Here is a 16,606-nt window from a genome sequence, read left to right as displayed (position 1 = left end):
GGCAACTGTCATATAAAGTTAATAGTAAAATCGCTCGACTGTCAATCAGTATTATATAGAAAATGAGACATTTGAACAAACTGGTTCCTATTCATAAAAGTATTCTTTTAATATTTTATAAATAATAAAATTACTGAACAATAAAGTAGTTTTATTATTTATATAAACAGCTAAACAGTTTAATAATTTCACTAATGATTTATAATAGGACAGAATGAGCTGCACAAAATAGGTCCACTTTGTTAATAAATTTGGTGGGTAAACAAGAGCTGCAATAAATATTCTGAGGTGGTCCATTTTGGTCAAAAACTAAAGCTGAGGGGTCTATCTTAAGCTGCTACCTCCAAATTTAAATACCATAAAAATGTAGATTACTAAAACTAATTAGCACTTAAAATGAAAGAAAAATTCAAAAAAATTTTAAATATTTTATTATGTAATGTTCTGTCAATAGTATATAATCATATGACACATGAAATGAATTACTTATTGCAAAGAAGTGATTCACACCAATCCATGTAGTTGTAAAGGTTACATGGATTCCTAAGGTAAATATGCGGAGTCGTGGTCTTTTTCTTAAAAAGAAGACATCAAGTCATTTTTGTATATATCCTGTCTGCTTCTGTGCTAAATTTTCCTCTAACCTCTATAAAATCATTGAAAATCTCACAAGGATCAGACAGATGAATTTACTAGTCTTACTGTGGAGAAACTTACAGGATAAAGAGCAGGGATTTGACTACTAGATATCAACTTCGGAACCGACTTCAGAACCATATTTGCTCTCCCTGGGTGTGCTTCTACGGGAAGTCCTTTTGGTGGGAACAAGTGGGCTTTTCTCTTCCTCATCAATGGCTGCTGGGCGTTCAATCTCCTCACTACGAAAGACTGGGTGAACATATGCATCTTTGAGATAGTCTCTTAAATTTAAGTTTGGTTCCGTAGCTCGCTCTAATGTGTCCTTCACCATTGCGTCCTGCAAAGAAATAACAATATACAAATCTGTGTGATCATACATGAACTCAAAAGAGAGAAACAACATTTGTAATATTACAGATGACTGAGTGGTAAACAATTTGGCATGCCACAACTTAAAAAAAAAAGAATGTTGTCACACGAAGGAATTATTCTTGTTCATAGACAAGAACCAAGTTAATCGAGTTTCTTTATATACATCGAATTTCTAGACGTAATATTTCTCATTACAAATAAAAAAAACAGTGCTGACAAACCTGCAAAGGGAACTTGACAAATGCTGCCTCGAAGCGACGCTTGCAGAACAGGTGAAACCATATGGTTAATACTGGAAGAATAAGCAGCAATGGAGTAGACTGAGAAGCATGTTTTGTGCTCATCAACCCCATAAGCAGAAGTTGTGATACTATCATTGCAGCAATCAATCTTCCATGAACGTCTGGCCAGAATGCAGCCCCACTCTCATATTCTTGGTTGTAGACATTGATGATCTTGCATCACAGGGGAAAAAAAAAGAAGAAAACTTATAGATGCAATTTAGGAACAAAATGGTAATTTAGTTATCAAAAAAATTTAAAATCAATCTGGGAAGTTGTATGAAATCATAACTATGTTATTTAACAAGAAAGATAAATCCATTACGCCCAAGAACAAAATTATTGGACTTGAACAATGCAAGTAAAAAATGGAAGAAGATTTTGAAGGTATAAAATGTCCATGAACTATAATCATAAGTTTAATTACTGATAATTTAGAAAATATGGAAATGAAAAAGATGCTTGAATATTGAGAATCCCAATGCGAGCAGAGAATAAAGTGGTGATCTAAATTTTATACCCAACTGTTTATGTTCAGAGAACAGTTCTTTGTAAAGGTGGTCCCCTAGCACTCTCCATGTAAGACTAAAATATGAGAGATATGACGCATAAAATGATCAGAGAACTTGTGGCATGTTACGTCTGTAAAAAAATATCTAGTTGACAAAACTGTTCGAAGAGGATTGGCAAATTAGAGAATAGACTCTATCTGAAGAGTTCCTAACCATAACTAGATGGCTCCTATCAAGATCTGCAGAAACAAAATGATATGGTTTACAGAGTACAGTACTCGATACACACATTATTAAAGAGGGCAGCTTACATTTAACTTGGGAAGAACGTAGTAATTCCCAGTGAGAAAAAAATTATGACCAAACATTTACATAAATGACCGAGGGTTGGTTTGGGTGGTTTCAGCCACTCTGAAGCTATACCCACCCGCTTTAGGGTGGTTTGGGTGGTTTCAGCCAGTATGTATGAAGGGTACGAGAATATTTTGAGTCAGATAAGTGGATGGAACTTTCATCCTTCATCATGCTTCCCCTTATTGGAAATGTAGGAGCGGTGAGTGTGTAGCATTAGAAATTAATTAAGTGGATACTGGATACAAGTGAATATCACATGAGAAAGTTTCTGCACATGCAAGCACCATTATCTGCCCACGTAAAATATCTTTCTCCAAATTTAGCAACAATGAATTTGCTATTTAATATAGGAAAAAAAATCTACATGTCAAGCAAGAGAATAGCATTAGAACTTGAGAGCCTATGATGCCTTTCACTCCCACATAGCACATCACATGCCTCCTTGATGCAACACGTTCAATTGTCAGATAAAGTATTTTATTGATTGATCATGTCAATTTCTAAAGTTTCCTCCTTTGTACCTGTATAGCTTAGCACTTTGTAACTAACGCATCATCTACTTTTTATCTGGATATTCAAATCCTTGTTTACTTTTTTGAACATTTTGAGGTCCATTCGACAGGTTTATGTGCTCTCTCATTCTCATGGAAAAAATATTGATGTACAATCTACAGTAAAATTTGGAGATCTTTTCTTTCTTATCTAAAATTGAATGTAGAATGCAATGCACGGGGTTTAATATTTCATTATCTATGACTGGACAAATTGCATTCCTAGTCCAACATAAGGTCATTTTCACATATGCCTCTAAGCCATGCCTTACATAAATGGCAAAGGCTTTTCTTGATTGCTATATTGGAGAGTAGTAAAGTTATGCTATCTGTCTCAAGGTATGTAAATACCAGAGGAAAGCTACGGCAGTTACCATCATTGCACTAAGGTTTACTAACATGGTCAGTCTATCATACATTCACTCAGGAAATACCACAATATCATATCAAGTTTTGCATGTCCTATAAATGTCCAACTAATATACTAATACCATACTAAATAAAACCATCCAATGATTTGTATATGGCAATCGACAGATCTTCATCTGGTGAAGACCTAATGCATGTTAACATCCTAATTTAGATTTAGTGTATGTTGAGCAACTAACTGAATGTAATGAAGGTTTTTTAGTTAGATAAGAAAAAAGTGCAAAACATATTGTAGTTTGGCACAATTATGAAATTTCTGAAGATGACTATATACCTGGTGCCTGAAGACAAGATAGGAAAAACTGAAGAAGACAATTATGAACGGAAGAAGTATTGGCGTCACAACAGAATAAACAAATCCAAGCAAGAAATACAGTTGTATTCGAGGTTCTGAGGAGGCAAAATTCAAGCTCCCAGGGTCCATAGCTTGCTCTCTATCTTGCTCAGTTTTGACTAAGAATGTATTCTTCAGATGGAATACAATAAATGGCTTTATTCGAAGAATTTCTGCAGCAATGCCTGCCCAGCCATCAACCATTATAAAACTCATGAAAAATGTTGCTTTCATGGGAATAGACTCGCCAACAGTTTCTGGAATTCTGGACAGAGTGAAGATGTGATAGTAAAAGTTCATAAAAGTAACAGATTCTCCAAATTAAGGATTTTCATAGCATGTGAAACAGTTAAAGCAGATTAATATTTTAAGGTAGAGAAATATAAAAAGAAAGGTAACCAATAGTTCTGATTTGATATTGGAAACTTATCCAGCAGTTGAATAGAAAAAACATGCTTGTTACAAGTTTTCTGCATTCTAGGATTACATTATCTTTATTTCTTAGAATTGAAAATTTGGAAAACATCAGAAGAAGTTCCCGATAATCTAACTTTGGTCTGAGTGAAGATCTATAAGTTCATGCAAAATAGTATTACTTTACTTCGGTGGAATGTCACAAAATTTCTCGGTTAGAAAGCTCGAGAATAATTTCTACGGTCTATGCAGGGTAGAATAATGACTGAAGATGTTCGATGCTCTCTGGGGGTCAAACCTCTCTTGTCATTTGTGGTAAACACAATAATCATACTCTGAACTCCAAACATGACAAAACAAGATCTTGGTCGAAGAAAATTAGAAGATACTGATATTTAGGAAAAAAACTCATTGGAGTTCAAAGGAAACAGATAAAAAGAGGAAAAATAATTCCCATTACATGCATCTGAAGCTAAAATCTCAGACAATGAAATGCAATAAAGGAAAAAAAGAAATCAAATAGAAACAGAAAGCTTGCTCTCTCTGATCACTTATGCTTCTGCAGGTGTTGAGACTTTAAATAACGTTACAGTTGGTCAGTTGCTATCTAATTAGAGGACATATTTCTACATAAAGCTAATATTTAGTACCATCAGTACAGGTTTACATGCTTCAATGTACAATGCATAGTGGAACAAGTAGGGTAGAGTAAAAACAGATGAAAGTGTGACAAATGATATGAAGAAGAAGGCAACATACTTGTTAGCCGGCTGATGAAGGAAGTTATTAAGTTGCTGGAATGCTGTTCCGGTGATTACACTACCAAGAAATACATTGACAAAGAGAAAAAGATAGTACTTTGACGCCGACTTCCTCTCCAATGTTGACAATGCTGGGAAACCTTCTATCTTGGAGATAGTCATAAGTATTGATGGAAGAAAAATAAGGAAAAGTTTTAGTGCAATTCCTGGTAGGAAACCTTGTATGAAGGACTTTATAACCTTCCTGCAGAAAAAAAGAAGAAGAATACATGTCAATTGAACTATGGAGTGAGAAGGATTGCATCATCTGATGAATAAATGAAAAGATGATGTAGCTGATAACAAAATATAATTAAACAAGAATTTATTATATACTATACAGTAGTGTTAGTGTTGCAGAATATACTTTATGAGGATGAAGATCATGTTATGGAACTTAAGGATGGGCTATCTTAGATCTTTTTAGTTGAAAGGTGGTTAGCACATAGTGATGGTTTCATTCTCATATATTGTTCCACATTTTCACATCCTAGTATAGCCAAGGTGTCAAATGAGGCAATGTAGGGAATTCCAAGGTTAGGTACATCATATAGAAAAGGATAAATTTTGTAATGAAGATAACCTTCTTGTAACCAAAAGAGCACCTAAATAACGTTGTTTATCTTCTGCAGAGAAATCATGCTTACCATTCTTGGCATAAATCTTTGTAATACTCCTTAGTCCTCACTCTTGGTTTTCCACATGTTTCTAATAAATCATAATCATATGAATAGGATTTTTATGACCTAAAGTATTCCCTGCTAATATCTCCTGTCCTTAATTGTTTGATATTTCACAACACAATACAGTTTAGTTCCAAGTTCCAACAGGTTAGATAGCAAGCATACCACTCCCTCAACAAATTTCTAGGTTGATCTTCCAAAATATCAGACTAATCCTAAACTTTTTTTTTATCTATGGATCGGATCAGCTAGCACCAGAGAAGTGCGGGAAGGAAAAAGTCTCATTCATCAACTGGGCTTGAGATTCCAGTAGTGCTGCGGGGAGAATACTGGAACACATGCTTGTAGACTCAATTTCTACATGGCAATGGCACTACCTCAAAGACCATAATTATTTGCAACAAATTTATTAAAGAAATGGTGGTCCATCATACATAGTAAATCCTTCTCACTATTTTATCTACTTCTCAAGCAACCTGCTACAACAACAAGGTACTTTATACTTCTACAAATCACCATATATCTTTCAGCCAAGGAACTTGGCCCTCAGCCACCTCTAACTCCAATATTCAATGTTTATAACAAGCAACAGGGATCAATGTAAGGAATGGCGTCAATGAACACTATAGATAGACTTTAATACGATCCCAACAAGATTGCAAATGTCAAATGGTTCATGTCTTCATGAATGAGAATACAAAACATACTGTTAATTTAGGTTTTTTATAGTTTCTACATGCTTACCCTGTATACGGACTTGCTCATAGAATGACTATTGGAAGAAACTTGATTGCTTCTGTATCTGTATACTCATTGAGTCATTTTATTACTGTACATATGGTTCAAAAGTGTCGCATAATAGTAAGTGTATAACTCAAATTGGTAATAAAAGCAGTTTCTCTACAAGTGTTTGCAAAATATTATGTATCCATTCCAAAGAGTAAATGAGTCAAAAATCAATATCCAGTTAAATAAAATTTGTGTAGATTAGAGTGAACTCAATTTTTTCAATGACAAGAAAACTCACATTTCTATTATCGGTCTTAAGAAAGGAACAACCTTCTCAATACCCTCAATGTTTGCTAAGGACTGGACAAATGCAATTGGAATTATGAAGAAAAATATCAGAAAGAACAGCACGACAGCCATAATCAGCCTGCGAATGGTAATCTCAACAAAGGGGATTGCTAGATTGGACCAATAAACATCTCGAGGCTCAGGAGCCCACTCAGTTAGCCACAATGTTGGATTACTAGATTGTTGAGTTTGAGCACAAACAGCTGCCCCCCATCGGCTTTTAAAGGAAACAAATGCCACCGGCATTATAGCTTTGGGATCAGTAACTACCCTTTCCCTTTCCGCAGCTTCCTGCACAAATACTGTAATAAATTAGAATAATGGAAAAGAAAGAATGTTAGAAGTCAGGAAGCACTCCTTAGCATATCTGCTAATAAATTAGAATAATAGAAAGAATTTCATTCACATATCTGCACTCAAGAAAAGATAACAATATTGCATCTGATATATTACATCAGAGAAAATAGCTTCGGTACTAAATCAAAGGCAAGCTGGCATATGTAAGAAAGCTCATTCCTTAGCATGTATGAAGATAAACATTCAATTTATACTTTCTCACTTGCTAATTGGCAATACAAAGTTTATGGTGGGCTTTATCACATCAACCTCTGTTCTTCAATCGGCCTCATATAGGATCTAAGAGAAACAAGGTCAGATATATACATAACCAAGGACTTACAATGAAAAAGGGATGATTCCAATACTGCAGTGTTAGATCAATATTTTCACGGTTCACGGGTTCAATCAAATGAGGGAAAAAAATATTAGATAACCATGTAAGATCGGTTACTATTTAGAATTGAATTCTGGTGTAACAACCGTCCATCAGAGCTTGATCCTTTTCCTCCATTTGTCTCAGAACTCTAGGTCAAATTATTTACGATGAGAAAGTCTATATGCACAACCCTAATGTAGATGAAGATATACTATTTATCCACAGAAGTGCAGAAGTGTGTCTTTGCCAACTACATTAAAATGATTGATCATTAATTTAATTTTGATGGATTTGACTTTACTGGATCAAAAGATAGGTAAGATGTATGTGCCACTGTTTAAACCATTATTATCATTATCCAGCTTCTAGGAAACAAATTGTTCTTTATGGTTCCTTCAATTATTCATTTATTGATCTTATATGAAAGAAGCCCCCACCATCCAATTTTATAAGCATGGCCAATGATTTGTGATCCAATAGCATCTTAACTAGTTCGTAAGAAAACTTGTAAAGATAACTTATTTTTCATGAAAAAAAAGAAATGTTTTTTTCTCTTTGTGCTTCCACCTTAAATCTTTACTAATTCCTCATGAATTTTACCGTGAACACGTCCAAGAGTCACAAATGACTGTTGCATTTATGATTTATCCTTAATTGGTGCAATCCCTACTTACTATAGACATGTTGCTTCATCTATCTTCTAAAATGAAGTAAAAGATCATTCATCTATCTCAGCTTCCTATAGTCATGTTGACAGGTAAATCTTAGAACGAAGCCGTAAAAATGTTCTCTTCAGCACAAATAAGAGAATAAGTATAATTTAATACAACGAAGAACATAAAAAATCTGACAACCTTTAGCATGATTTTCTATTTCTTGAAGAGGTTTAAATAATAAGGCATATTATGTAAGAGAATCTGGAATATCTTAAATCAAAGTACTTAATCTGCATGGCTTGCAATATTATGGATACCTCTTTTGACAGCTTCTCGATCTCTGAAGTATAATAGCGTATAGCATCCACAGTTTTCCCCCAAAGACCCCAAAATCCTGTCTACAAGGAACAATAAGAGAGTCAGAAAGGCTAAAATCTGAACAACATATCTTAATTCTTCAAGCCTGGAAAAGGGGAAAAAAGTCAAAAACATATAATACAACAGTGCGAAAGAGTCTGAACTTTTAAAGAGAACTCGTACCTTCATGGTTGGCCGTTTTGTGTTACCTCTAATATGCTTGTTTTCATAGTAGACAAGCCAATTTTGCAAGCTTTTCTTTTTATCAACCAAACTTGCAAGTTTATTTGCATTATAGGCAACCTATCAGCCAAAATCCAAAGGAATTTTATTTCAATAAAAAGTAAACCTGATGTAGAATATGTTATGATATTGTTCCTCATTACATTAAAAAAAATGATAACCCTTCTAAAAAATAATTTGTAGCCAACAAAGATACCCATCAACAATCACATAATAAAGTGTGAGGTCATATCCAAGTAACAGATGACATGCAATAACCCCCATAAAGAAGGATCATAATATAACCAGCAAAGAGCAAATTTTCATGCAAATATGCATGATTTTATTACATAATATTAGAATATAAAACATTAAAAAGATAAAATGTATTATTCTTAATAACTTAAGCTTTTAAAGTAATTAGTAAATTAACATGGTATCAAAGAAGGTCCTAAGTTTGAATCCCATCAGGCCTGCCATGTCAATTAAATTAAAAAAAAAACTCCACCAATTTCAGTCGAGTCCAGTTCTTGGGCTTATCAAATTCCTATCAAATTGAACCAGAACTCTTGTTAAGAACAATGGTAAAATAATGTTGAATAATTGGAAATACTAAATCTAGGTTATTTTCTCATAGCTCATCTAAAATTACTTTCCTGAGTAGAACAAAATAGTCCCAAAATGCACTTGAGTATAATAGAATGAACCATGCTTAAATGAATCCATTATGTTAATCTATCCTGTCATAGACAGAAAAAAAGTAGGGAGGGGGTGGCCAGCCACAAATAAAAGAACTCAAAGTTCACATGTGACAACGGCCATCTATTATTGTTTCATCACTTTCCAGTAAATATAAATAAAAAAAACTATGAAGAGCTCTGGATATTGAGGACGAGCAATGTTATGACCTCCATATAATCAGTTTACAAATCTAGCTTTTATAGTTGAGCTAATCCAGTATTGACTTTCTTACAATATTCATTGTTGTAAAACATTAGGATGAGATTATAGTGAGTTATAATTAACTAGTTAAGCCTCCTTAATCTTGGTGTATAATGGTCTTTACTATTATCTGATGAATAATTAACTTGACATCAAAAACATACCAACAAGTTAGAACAGTCTTTTCAACAAGTATAAAGTAGAACTCTGGAACTATTTAAAAGATCTAAATTTCTTTACTGCAAAGGGGGAAGGCCCAAAATCTAGATATGCTGAAGGTTGCATTTTCTAGAATTTCCCTATGTTTCGTTAATTTTTAAACAAACATTGAAGCTTAACAATTAACCCTCACATGAAACTGGACGAGTAATTCATCCATATAAACTGAAAGCACAGTCATGTATAAAACACCTCATCTTGGCAGCATAAAACAAGCATACAAATAAGATTCCCATGACAATGGAATAATAGACAGCAATAATTAAATTCTAATACATACTATCAGCCGCAGAAGCCAGTCTCTTTAAATACTAAGTGCATAAAAATTAATCGATAGAATTGTATGCAGTGCATTATGGTTCATCTATATGAGAATAAACAAAGAAGTGCATGATAAAACAAATCAGTACCTGGTGTGTGAGATAATGGTCATGATGATTTACAGAAAAGAAATGCTCAACGTGCTCACTGACTGATTCATCAGGATCTGGTGGAACATTTCTCACAAGAACCTGAATGAAAAGAAAGATGAAATTAAAAGAAAGCAAAGAAGTTAACAGAGAAAGCATCGACTCACTCAGTAATCTAATCACAATAATATATTTGACATGATAAAAATCCTTCTGTAATTGGATCATTTGTTAGTACCAAACCAGGTAATCAATAGCCCAAATAACCTCCCATGTATTTATACATGTTAATTGCTGAAATTGCACTCTAACAAGAGAATTTTGCCTTGCTTTATCCAATTATGTCTGAAATATGGTTCAGTACAATACTTTATTGTGTACCAACTGACTCTATGTTTTATCCTCAATTATCTCGCATCCCCAATTATTCTACTTTCTTTCACTTCTTTTTCATTGTTCTTTCAGTTCTTTTGTTTCTTCTCTTCTATTTCCTATTTTTTAAGGTCATACTATTTTATTCTTTTCTATTATGTTTTATTTACTTTGTGGAAGAACCCTAGCACTATAAGTAGGGGGGCATTCTTCCATAGGCTAATTATCTTCTCAGAATAATAGTGAATCTGAAAGTACTCCAAAGAGTGCATTAAGTGAGGAATGCCACGGCCCACTTTGGAAGTGGTTGAAACAGTAGGACACCTGTCAATCCCATTTTGAGAGTAGTGCAATGAATGCACTCTCAAGAGTGCAGTCAGAATCTCCTCCCATCTTCTTATGATTTGTGGGACTTATATTAGTCTCATATATGTTTATCTGCAATACTGACATATATTTGTCTGCAACGGGGCGCTCTTTTCAGCAAGAGCATATTTCGATTAAAGAGGATATGTCATGACCTGATCCTGCACTTCCAAAAACCGAAATATTGAAGTCAGACCATTTGTTTGAAACACTATATAATATGGTTATGTCAGTATGTGGCAGAGTTAACACTTTATACTTATTATAATTTTATAGTTTATAGTTATTTTGTCAACTAGCCTTTTGTCATAATCACAGGTAAGAAGATCATGATACTAAATCAGGAATCGCTTGTGCTGGGTGGAGCCAAAATTTAGCCTCGGTGGGAAAAGACTTGAAATTTCATGAAGCAAGACAAGAATTATGACAGAATATCCCCTTGTTGACCTGTCTAAACGAAGTACTAGCAGAAGAAATCTGTAGTCAAGGAATTGTTCTATGAGAGTCAAAAGAATTAGGACACCTATACCAAGATGTACTTTTCACAAGATGTACTTTTCAGAAGATATAGCTATGGATCTATTAAGATTTGTGGACAAAATTTTCAGTTTCAACAGGGTCACAACTGACCTGCTGGTAATTTAGATCATTTAGAGTTCTCTTTCCCTTTTGTTTTGTATGCTCATTCAATCAACTGATATGTTCCGGAGGAATGCAAGCACGACATGTACCCAAGGAATACCCAGAAGTATCTGTGTATTTCATTCCATGTGCAGGTAGGGACAAAAAGCTAATGAATTTTAATACATCCATATAGCCAGACCATTGGTGTACCATTTATCTTTAGGTAGAGCAATAATAAGGTAACATGTCTATACTAGACATAAAGTTCATTTTAAGTAGCAGAGCAAGATTTTTTGCAAGACAAAAGAAACGGGAAAAGAATCTAGAGCAGGATTTACTTGCATTTGAAAAATGGGGTAATTCATCAGGAGGAAAACACTGAATTAGAGAACTCACCGTGAATTGATCTGGCCGGCGGTTTTCAGATGCAATAAAATGCAATCTCATAGAAGTTATGATCTTGTACTCTCTATACAAGGTGTAATACGTCCAAAATGCAAATACATAAGCCATTACCAGATGTGCCCAAAACCTAGTAGAAAGTCAGAGGTTCAGGAAATGTAACACTTTTTCAGATTCTAAATTTGAATTCAAAGGCTAATTACACTAGGAAAAACTTGCACTAGATCAGCCATGTTAAAGACATGTTCATGTTTCATTAGAATATATAAATTCATAACCAATGAGAACTAATAAGACACCTAGGTTGATACTTGATATGATTTAAGCATGCAAAGAAAAAGAATGTAGCTTGTGACTGATTCTTATAGTCGTCAAAAAAAGGTATAAATTTAAATTCAACAAAAAAGTTTTAGCTTATCAACTTATTATTTAAGGTCTGGTTCACTTGTAGAATAAGAAAAAGATTGTTCTAATATAAGCCTATTTATATTAGTATAGTAAGTAAATAACTACTTATCCTAATACTAGTTTACTAATACCTACTTTTCTATCCTCTCCTTTTCAATCCAATATTTTTATATTTATCAATTATTATTTTATCCTTGAAAAAGCATCATCCAATTGCTCTCTCTCCCTTTCCTCTTTCTCTTCTCTCTCTTCTCCTCATCTATCCATTATAAAGGGTATTTTAATCATTTGTCAAAATATCTCTATTTTTCATGTCATGCCAAGTGTAACAATTATATCACCATATCAGTTTACAATCAAACACCTTAATAGCTTATATCGGTATAAGTTCTCTTATGCAAGTTTAAAAAGTGAGCATAGCTAAACTAGTATGAAACTTATTCCAAAAGTGAAAACCCATAAAAGAACATAGTCTTCATGTTGATAATATGAGATAATGTACATTTCTAAAATAATTCTTTAAAGACCATGTCAACATTTTCAAGTAAACCCATTTAAGTCATTCTGCCTTTAGTATGACACATATAATTTAGGATTCTTGAATATCAAGGTTCATTTAGAACTGTAAAAATGTCCTTCCATGTTGAATATCAGAGATCTCGAATTGTCTTCCCAGCATGTCGCTTACCACTAATCCACTATATCTAAAGAAACCAAATAAGATATTTTGATAAGATACATTATGACTATTAATATCTAAATGATAATTTCAGATCTTATACATCACGAATAATACCCTAGAATGGATCTACAAAATTTTCAGACAGATATCATTGTCCACAAGTACCAAGATTGTTTCAGTCATCAAATTTACACTATAAATTCTTATGCAAACTGACCTGAATGTATATGCATGCATACGCATGACATATACCTTATATATGCACCTACACACACAAACAGTGTTATATTATTATAGCATGAAAATAGAAGAGCAACAAGTAACAAGACCAGCAAGTTGCCAAAATGCCACAAAATATACAATACATAAGAAAATGATATTAATTTTTTGACTTTCTTCTATTGATTTTAAGTCCCTAGAATTATCATTAAACAATGGAATTGAATAGCCATCAATCAATTCTTTGTTAACCAGTGCAAAACATTGATATGTAAACGATAAACAGGAAAAGTTAAAACCTTTCTGAACCTTGTCCAACATTTGAGATGGAGAGCTTGTCAATATCACTAAAATTTAAGCCTCTGGCATTTTCCAACGTTTTACTAGTCCAATTAACAGGAAGTAAAACACAGAATCCAAGCACAGTCAGAGGCACAAATATTTTTAACCTGCAAGTCATAAAAGCAATAAGGTAAAATGTATGTTGATAAGAATGTGCAAGGAAAATTTTCCATAGCTATCTGATCTATAATAGCGCAGGTTAAAAATGAGAAATAACCTAAGCAATTGTAGATCACGAATGATGAAGATATCAGCAGGAACCACTAATCACACAATTTAATTTACATTCAAGCAGGCTATACAATTTAAACTGCTATTTTTGTGAAGCAGTACTTCATCTTTTGAAATTGCGAGTTGAAACAATTCCAAATGGTAACTCCATGGCAGTACATTTGTAACAAGTTCTAAAGAAAAAGTTGAAAGCCTAAAACCTATACACCAGGCAACCACAGTGAATACAGGATCAGGGGGTATATGGCAGACGACACAAAATGTATCAGACAGAACTTAATCAGCATATAATAGGTGGAAGGCAAGTTGTGATGCACTCCAACATATTATTGCAAGTATACTTAGTTTTTCCCAAACATAATGACAAAAATATTGAGAGAGAATATTAGAGGCTTAGAGCATTAACTGTGGAACTCACCCAAGTAGATAGATCCGGATATATACAGCAGAGTCAAGTCCGGCATGCTCAATTAATTCAGGTTCCGGCATTTGCAGTGCAGCTGGCATCCAATTCAGAAACCGCAAATAAGTTCTCAAATCCAGGTTCACAAACTTGCCTACTACATTTCCTGAATGTCTTGGACTGCTCCTTACTCCTTTGAGATACCACTTGGGAAAATATACCCTATCATTGATTGGTTGAAGCCGTAGTATAGCAAATGCCACAAGGAAACCAAGTGCAGATAAAATATTTATCGCTGCACCCATGGCAATATCTGACAATGATCCCATATCTTTGTATCTTCACGAATTTGTAGGTAGTCACACTGTCGGCCTAACAACAGAAGAACAGAGAAGTGCAGGGATGGCAGAGTAAGAAAAGTGAGTCAGTAGAGCCGTAAATAATAATCACTATTCTTACATCAGGCTTGATAATTCAATTTAGAGACAATCTCGACCTAAATTTTGGTGTTTAAAACTAATTGGAAGTCAAGCATGAAGTTACTTTTCAACCCGATAACTTAGCAGAATACACATGCACTTGCATGGGAACATCAAACAGGCACACACCTTTCTCTCCATCCACCACCATCCATACTTACACAGTCCCAACACACTCACACCTACACACCAATGAAGACAAAACAATGGAGCTCTGTATTTCAAGTGGTCCTAATTCCAACATTGGTTAATGCACAACCTTTACTGGCTTATGGTTCGGAAGCCAATGTATCTAGAGAACCACCTATTTTGATGTCTCTCGCTTCTCACCCTCTCATTTCTTCTTCATTCGCCTGGCAAAACCATGAATGTTAGCCATTATATCCATTCTTCCAAGAAACAATCAAAGAGCATAGAACCCAATGCCGATCTCATTCTTGTAATCTTACTTTTGTCATTCCCTTCCAACAAAAAGCGAAATATTTAAAGAAAAAGCGTCTACTTTTCTAAACAGGGATCGATCTCGTTCCATCATTTCATCCTCGAAGAGCAAAAGCAAGAACAGCGAGAAAGAAGTATACCCAAAAAAAAAATGTAATCAACTGAGATAGAGAGACTTACAAAATCAAGAGAGAGAGAGAGAGAAAGAAAGAGAGAAGGTAAGGAACAAGAAATAGGGAGGTGGGAGATGTACCTTGGTGGCGGTCCGCCTGGCTCTCTTTGCCTCGAGTTTAGCCTTCCTTCTCTTTTGTTTTTGGTTTGGTTCACTTTATTGTAAAGAAAACCTACTCTGAAGCTTTATCATGGATTAATAAATCTCGTACCTCGCAAGTTTTGAATATTTTTTCTTTCCTTTTGTTTTCCCCCTCTTCCTTTGTTTACCTCGACGAGGCGAGGAGGCCGGCAGCGTAGGGGAAGAGAGAGAGAGAGGGGTCGTCGTTTGCATTCGCGACCACTACGCTCGCGCTCCAACTTCCGCATTCTTCTTCCCCCCTCTCTCGCGCGCACTCGAATCAAGGAGGCACGCGCTTTGTCCGCTTTCGGTTGGTTCTCCAACAAAAAAATATATATACGAATTTTAATAAATGTTTATGCGTGCTCCGCTCAGCCTTCATACAGAGTTAAAATACATTTTTCTCTAAACTTAACGTAATATCATTATTTTTATTATATAATAATCTATTTGGGTGGGAGAATTTTTGTTTGAACAATAACACTCCTTCGTTTACACTTAATAAAGAGATGTTTTTAACTTGTTCTTTAACCCATAAAAGTTCATTTAATTCAGATGAAAAATTTAACAATTTTATAATAGTCATAAATAGGTAGTGGTTAAGTGGTACAGATAAAGCAGAGATGGGTGAAAGGACTTTAGCTGCTAAAGTAAAATATGTTTGACTAAATAAATATATATTTAAAGAAAAAGTTAAAAGGTGGGTTAGTAATACCAAAAAAAAAATATATATATATATAAAGATAAATACTTTTTATTTAAACTCGTAAATAGATTTTGAATTAAAAGGTCAGAAATATAGTTAATTTTAGAAGTAAAACCTAACCGTTATAATTTAGTTAAGAGTGTGAAACATATCAATATATATATATATATAATTTTGAGAGGGTTCAAATATATTTAACCCTTTCATGTATCTAATGTCAAACTAGATCACATTCAAATTAAAACATGCCACTAGATACTCACTAGTTTGAGTATATCTAACTATCATAATATACTTGAAATAAAACACACGATGAATTAAGACACAAGATTACGTCGTTTTCATTTGTACTTGATTTTTTTAATAGATTACAAATTTTAATAAATCCTTATAAGAAATGTGCTGGCTTTTCTTAATATATATATATATCGTCAACTAAACAAATTTTCTGAGCTAATTATAGATTAAACAAAAGAATTAACCAACCCTTTTTGATATTTAGATTAGATTTAAACAAAAGAATAGATGAAAGGATATCGCTGTTCGATATCTGGATTAAATAACTCAATCGATTATATTAAGATATAGACTAAACAAATGAGAAGCCAGTCTTTTTAAGAGATAGGTAGATTGAACAATTAGATTGAACAATTAGATTAACGGGTCATAATG

At 33.9% G+C, this 16,606-nt stretch overlaps 1 protein-coding gene across 2 annotated transcripts; it reads right to left on the bottom strand.

Moving 5' to 3' along the window:
• Positions 1-458: 458 nt before the first annotated feature.
• LOC140781072 (CSC1-like protein At4g02900) lies at positions 459-15,520 on the bottom strand. Of its 2 annotated transcripts, XM_073126855.1 has the most exons (12): positions 15,190-15,520; positions 14,032-14,388; positions 13,340-13,489; positions 11,726-11,861; positions 9,968-10,069; positions 8,358-8,477; positions 8,135-8,215; positions 6,397-6,737; positions 4,646-4,891; positions 3,413-3,737; positions 1,233-1,466; positions 459-976 (listed from the first exon to the last, which is right to left on the bottom strand). In XM_073126855.1, the coding sequence occupies exons 2-12, from the start codon at positions 14,343-14,345 to the stop codon at positions 743-745; spliced, it is 2,283 nt and encodes a 760-aa protein (XP_072982956.1). In that variant the 5' UTR covers positions 14,346-14,388; positions 15,190-15,520; the 3' UTR covers positions 459-742. The 2 variants fall into 2 exon arrangements, with proteins under 2 accessions (XP_072982956.1, XP_072982957.1); XM_073126856.1 differs by lacking the exons at positions 14,032-14,388; positions 15,190-15,520 and having other exon boundaries at positions 13,350-13,431.
• Positions 15,521-16,606: the final 1,086 nt, after the last annotated feature.

This window comes from Typha latifolia, chromosome 2, assembly GCF_019914945.1.
Source record: "Typha latifolia isolate L0001 chromosome 2, TyphaL0001v2, whole genome shotgun sequence".
Classification (NCBI taxonomy): Eukaryota; Viridiplantae; Streptophyta; class Magnoliopsida; order Poales; family Typhaceae; genus Typha; species Typha latifolia.
This window is presented reverse-complemented; position numbering and strand designations above follow the sequence as displayed.